Source organism: Triticum dicoccoides, chromosome 2B, assembly GCF_002162155.2.
Source record: "Triticum dicoccoides isolate Atlit2015 ecotype Zavitan chromosome 2B, WEW_v2.0, whole genome shotgun sequence".
Taxonomy (NCBI): domain Eukaryota; kingdom Viridiplantae; phylum Streptophyta; class Magnoliopsida; order Poales; family Poaceae; genus Triticum; species Triticum dicoccoides.
In genome coordinates, this window is record NC_041383.1 from 476,031,075 (window position 1) to 476,037,570 (window position 6,496).

Consider the following 6,496-nt stretch of genomic DNA (forward strand, 5'->3'; position numbering starts at 1 on the left):
CGGGCTTTGTCAAGCGCGACCCGAACCCGGCCCGGCCCTTAGGATGATCAGGTTTTAGGTGCAAATACCAATTGTGAAATCAAGAAAACCTTTTTTTAAACGTAAAATCAAGACTGGTACTGCATATGTACAATTTCAAGTTTGGTTATTTACAAAAAAAGTTGTAAATTGCACGCAAAAAAAAAAGACAAAAGTTGTAATTGTACACACGCAGTTTCATCCATCGGCGGGCCCACAGCCAGCGTCGAATGGCGATAACAAACTGAGCGGCAGAGGCGGCCATAGCAGCGAGGGAAAGCTTCTCTGTGTACAAATCGACTTCGATGCCACTCGTCGGTAGCCCTCGCCACGGCCCGCCGCTGAAGCTCGCTGGCCGCGCCCAGCGCCGGCCTCCGCCCCGCACCATTGCGCCCAAATGCGACATCTACTTCCCTCCCCCGCGCCTGACCAGAAGAGCCGTTTCCGCCGCCTCGCTGCTCCTCACCGCCCTCCCTTTCCCCGCCTCGTCACCGCAACTCCCCGTGGCCTCCGCATCGGAAACGGAGGCAGAAGCCGGGGGAGGAGAAGGAGGCGCACCGGCGCTGGAGTTGGAGCGGTACACAGACCAGGACCAGGGGTTCACCCTCCTCAAGCCCGCCTCATGGCCCAAGGTACGAAGCTCTGTGGCGACGTCTGCAACCTAGCGTAAAGACGCATCTGATGCATCAGCCTAGGATGCTTTGTGCGTTTCGACGCGTTTAGGTTTGTGGACTTGGGCTCTGAATCGTCTGATGCTATTGTGTGATTGGGGAAGGTGGAAAAGGCGGGCGCGACGGCGCTGTTTCAGCAAGAGGGGAAGGGGAGTAACAATATTGGGGTCGTCGTCAATCCTGTTCGCCTCTCCTCGCTGACGGATTTCGGCACACCGCAGTTTGTCGCTGACAGGCTTCTACAGGCAGAGAAGAAAAAGGTAAATGCCGGAACACCCCCGTGGGCATTGCAATTTGCCAGCACCATGCTACATTTGCTTCATTTATTAATTTTACCATGTGTAGACATCCTACTTCCCTCGGGCAACTTAGATGAACTGCACATAGGATGTTCCTGGTTCATAACATTTCTCCTCCTTATATCTATGTGTTTATGGCAATTGCATATAATGTATCCACACAAATAGTTTATATGAATGGTGAAAACTGAGCTCCTTCTGTTGTTGCTTGTAATGACTGGTGATAAAGGTTCAGTGCCCACATTTTGGAAAAGTTCAGTGCTAGTATAGTCAGTTGGTTTGAATCCTTTCCCTTGATTCAGGAAAGTACCAAATCTGCAGAGGTGATTTCCACCAGAGAGAGATCAGGTCGCGATGGCCTGACAGTGTACGAAATCGAGTATTCGTTGGATAGCACCAGGGGAGGGATGAAGCGCATCTTCTCAGCGGCGTTTGTTGCTTCTAGAAAGCTTTATCTGCTCAATGTAGCCTACTCTGATACTGAGGAGAAGCCCTTGGACAAGCAGACTAGACTTGTTTTGGAGGAAGTCCTTCATTCCTTTGATTCTGTGTAGTTTCTTTCTCTTAACAGGGGATGTATCATGTATGTCTCCCTTTCTTGTTTATACAAACTTCGACCCTAACATAAGCTTCTTTACGTTGATTTGTAAAAAGAGTTATGAAAGGTTACAATGTTCTGCTTCCAATACAGTTTGAAATGTTATTAGTTTCTTTCAGCAGGCTGTATTATTATACTCCCCCTGTCCTAAAATATATGATCATTTTTGACACTATCATAGTGTCAAAAGTGACCTTATATTTTAGGACGGGGGGAGTATGTTTTTTAGTTTATCTAAGAATGCCACTTTACTTTAGGAGCTGGAACTATGTTGTATAAAAGTGTACGGTTATTAGTTCCAGGGAACTTTATGTTTTTGCAGGTTGTGCCCGCAGATCGTGTTTGGTTAGGTGCATATCCTTGCCCTCAGCTTGAGCATCCAGGTAATACATCAATGAGTACCCTGCAACAATCAGTTACAGTAGAAACTTGAAGTTGTTAGAAATTGATAATACTTTAATACTTCCTCTCATGAAGCCTCATCTGCTAATAACACATTATTTTCTGGTTAGCTCTTGACAACATGCCGGTCTTTTTTCAAACCATGCAGGGGAGCTGCATGTGATTTCATTAGAAGAAGAGAAAGTACAATCAAGAAATTACAGATGACCAAGACAAACCATCCAAAGCTACCCAAAATACACGGCAACAGCGCTAACCAGCAACACAACCAAGTAACTCCACAGCAACGGCTAAAACCAAAAGCTAACCTCGGCCTTCAGCTAGTTGATAACCTGAAGGATCAGAGTGTGCTTCTTTTCCGGTCTTGCATAACATCAGTTATCTGTATGATGTGTTCTACAGGAGGTAGCATAGTTCTACTGGTGTCTAGTGCCAGGACGGGGTTTCCTTCTTTGATGTGCTCTCAAACTGTTTTTAGTCCTGCAAGGATACCAGAAGTAACGTACTAACATAGTGATTTTACTTCAGTTAGGAACATTTTAGTGTTTGAATCAACATTATTTCAAGGGTTACAGAGAACTGAACTACCGACCTGAATCCAATATCACATGCCTATAAGGTTTCACATTCTAACAAAACGTCCATCAGAATGGGAATTGCTACAGTTGCCATGTGTGTTAAATAAAGACTTCATAATAGTGGACCAATACTGAAGCCCAATATTATTCTGACTTGCACAAGTTGGAAGATTGCAGAAGTCAATGCAGAATCAAATGATCAAGTTTAAACCGGTAAGAAGATGATGCAAATCAATAATTGTGTGCCTGATTTTTTTTACTGATGCTTTTTCGCTGACATCCACGGATGGGACATAAAAGTTGCATCCATATGCTCCTTTCCTTAAATACAGGAAAGTTCCGTGTATACAGAAGTAATTTCTGGAAAAGGGAGACCTGGTAGCAGTAGCACTATTGGGTTGATGGCAATGTTCTTCCGGCTTCCGTTTGTTGCTTGTAAAAATATTTGTGTGCGCAGCATGCATGACCTGATAGTCCTCACGTGAAGTGATCGGACAGTCAGACTTAAAGGACTGTTGGAACAAGTCTTCTGTCATCTGATTTTTCATTTCTGATCTCTTAAACATGAGAGGTATACCCTTCTCAGCAGAGTTCCTATTAGTCATAAACTTCAATTGCACTGCTAGTTGATTGGTTCTTTGCAAAAATAGTACCACCTTTGTTCCTAAATATAAGCCCTTTTAGAGATTTCAATATAGACTACATACGGAGCAAAATGAGTGAACCTATACTCTAAAATATGTCTATACCCTTTTAGAGATTTCAATATGGACTACATACGGAGCAAAATGAGTGAATCTATACTCTAAAATATGTCTATACATCTGTATGTAGTCCATATTAAAATCTCTAAAAAGCCTTATATTTAGAAATGGAGGGAGTAAAAGCTAACGAGTAAGAGTAACGAGCCAAATACTTCCTTTCCACCAATATTAATTATACAATTTCCTTCCTAATACACTATAAATTCTTGTAGTTCTGGATGCAACCAAGATATCTTGTAGTAAGTATATGATTGCAAGGAATTTTATTATCGGAAGGAGTAACTGACTATATTTTCATTGCACATGCCCTGTTGAATGAGCAATAATTCAAATCAAGGTTTGTGACCAGAAACCTGCATGTCATAGCCTCATTGGTCATTATCCTTAATTGTGATGGAATTATAAAATAAATCTACTTCCCAAAAAAATGGATCTTTGGACTATCATATTCAGACCCTGACAAGCGGGTCAGATGCTGTAATCTTCTTTATACCAGGGAGATAATCACGTGTGAATGTTTCCCAGCTGTGAACTTGGGAAAAGGTCAAAAGAGGAAGACTTATCCTTTGCCTTCTCTTTCAAAAATGTTTACTTCCGTTGTCACTTTTGACGAAAAGATTGCACTAATAGGAGCTAACTTGTCCTGTTATCTTGCTGATATTATAAGCTGGTTGGCACACTGTATGACGACTGATTCGTGCACATGAATAGTGAGTTTTATAAGTTCTGCTTACGCAAGTTGCAACTCAATTATGCATCCATGGTCGCATAATTGTGTCAAGTGCAAGTTGGAACTGCATGAGGAACGGAAACCTGTACTATTTTAACTGATACGGGATTGCTTCTGATGTAGCAGTTGCTTGCTGTTCTGATTCTCTGAGCTGAAGTCAACGCATTATTTTTTTCCAGGGTGTGAATGGATTTGGAGACTTCCAGGCTGCAGAATGTGAACATGCCGGCATATTACCATACATCAGCATTTCATGAAGTGAGGGCGACAACTGATCCTCTCTACAAATGGCTATTAATAACTTGCCTATTTCCCCGCAAAAAAAAAAAAACAATAACTTGCCTATTGCACGCTCTGTTCGTTTGACTCGTTTACACCTGCGTATGCAATTAATGTCCAAACTTCACGCTTCAGGTAATTTTCATTCTGAATCGCTCAAATAGTCCTATGTGCACACAATTAAACAGATTTACATCATTAGTTAGGAATATCAGATTTCCTGCAAGTGATAATGCTAGTATTTTGTATTCAAAGCAAATAAAAACTTGAAATTTGTGCCGAGTCTGTGTATCGTAAGCCGCTTCCACCAGATTGATCGGACGGATCAGTGGTTTATATAGAATATAAATGATTCAGTCAGTTACTTGTCGGTCATTAGGCTATGATAAGGAGAATGAAATTTGACCTTGTAGGCTAGTATGCAGTGCACCCTTGATCTGTATGTGGACCAGGTTACCTGACATACTGAATTTTACCGTGCTGGATAGCACAAGACATAACATGCAATCCTGGAATAATATACAAACCCGCGACATCCTGATTTAGCAACGGGGGCACTTAACACATATCCACGTTTTGCTCTCCTCTTGTCTTCCAAGAGGGAGGGCATCTTGGCTGCTGCCTTGAAACATTCTGGGAAACATGACTCAGTCATTGTTCTTGACCCCACTTTTATGTGTGTGTGAAACTACCTGTTTTTCTTATACTCCCTTGGCTTGGTTTTACTTGGTGTAGTCTCTCAATTTCTTTTGTATATTTTGTTCAAGGGTTACAGAATACTCATTCACTATGGGCAGCGGGGAAGAGAGAGCTTCAGTAAATCTTCAAGGACAAACTCTAACATGCAAACCGGAGAGTCGAAATTCAATGAACAATTTTATCACAACATCTCTTCACTCTGTTGAATCATGAAGTATGTTTACCCTGCAAAAAAAAAGTATGTTTGAACGTCACGTAGATCACCAGCGACAGTTGTGTACTTAGAGTCAGTTAGATTGCGTGCTAATATTTCTTAAATTATGCTGCGTTTGGACTTTGGAGGCCAAAGTGAGTATACCCAATCGTAGGCAGAAATCACAGATTTGACCTGAGGCAGAAATCAAATCACAAACTGATCTGTTCAGGAAAAAATTTCACTCTGCTGACCCTTTGGTGTGGCGCCCGACATCTGGGCGCCGCACCCTACTGTGCAGCGCCTTCCCCTTAGGTGTCGCACATCCTGCCAGCGTGGCAGCCCTTGTCCAGTTGCGGCCCCACACGCACCTGTGCAGCGCCTAAGAGCTAGGCGCCACACTTTGACGTGCAGCGCCTAGGCCTTGGGCGCTGCACAGTGACTTAAGCGCGGCTGCCCCAGCCCGACCAGGCAGTTCTTCATCTCTCCGCTCTCTGTACAGAGAGCAGCGGCGGCGGCGGCGCCCCCATCTAATCCCCCCACATCCCTCTCAGATCTGAAGATTTGATCCGTGGATTCGATCCCTAATCCATCCTACTAGGTAAACTCTTCCCTTCTCTTTCTTTTGGTCCGTAAATTTGTTGCCATTCTAGAGATTTGTCCATGATTTGATGGAACCCTTGATTTGTTTGGTTTGCTCGATTTAGGATGTGTATTCATATTGGTAGTACCGTAGTGTTATTTATTAGTTCACAATATATGATTCTTGTTGTTGAAACCCTAGATTGTTTAGTTTTTTTAGATATATATGAGATGCGTATTTTTGTTTAGTTTATTTGAGATGAAGATGAACTTTTATATGTTTATTGTTTGAAATTGTAAGGATGATTTGGCTTCTGGACGATGTCTACGACGTGCAACACCGGGCCTACATGATGCGCGAGAAGGATAAGGTAATAATGAGTAATCTAAATATTTTGCAAATTTGCCTTTAGTTGAAATTTACATGCCCTAAGATTTGTCATTACTTGTTTTTTGCATAAGCTTGAACCTCTGAAGATTCGGTATCACGGGGTCTCTGGTCCTGCAATGCCTTACGATGAGCGGTACACACCGTACATCAAGCAAGCAGGACTACTCCCGTGGATTCTGTTGGTCAGCCGGTCCACGCCGAATCTGAACGCTCCACTGGTGTCCGCTCTTGTTGATCGGTGGAGGCCATAGACCCACAGTTTCCATCTTCGGACCGGGGAGATGACCGTGAC

General features: G+C 43.0%; 1 protein-coding gene across 2 annotated transcripts; it reads left to right on the forward strand.

Moving 5' to 3' along the window:
- Window positions 1–248: 248 nt before the first annotated feature.
- Window positions 249–2,509, forward strand: LOC119364323 (psbP domain-containing protein 2, chloroplastic-like). 2 transcript variants are annotated; one of them, XM_037629781.1, is made up of 4 exons: window positions 249–650; window positions 794–949; window positions 1,909–1,969; window positions 2,137–2,509. In XM_037629781.1, the coding sequence occupies exons 1-4, from the start codon at window positions 324–326 to the stop codon at window positions 2,193–2,195; spliced, it is 603 nt and encodes a 200-aa protein (XP_037485678.1). In that variant the 5' UTR covers window positions 249–323; the 3' UTR covers window positions 2,196–2,509. The 2 variants fall into 2 exon arrangements, with proteins under 2 accessions (XP_037485678.1, XP_037485677.1); XM_037629780.1 differs by lacking the exons at window positions 1,909–1,969; window positions 2,137–2,509 and adding an exon at window positions 1,291–1,704 and having other exon boundaries at window positions 256–650.
- The last annotated feature ends 3,987 nt before the right edge of the window (window positions 2,510–6,496 follow it).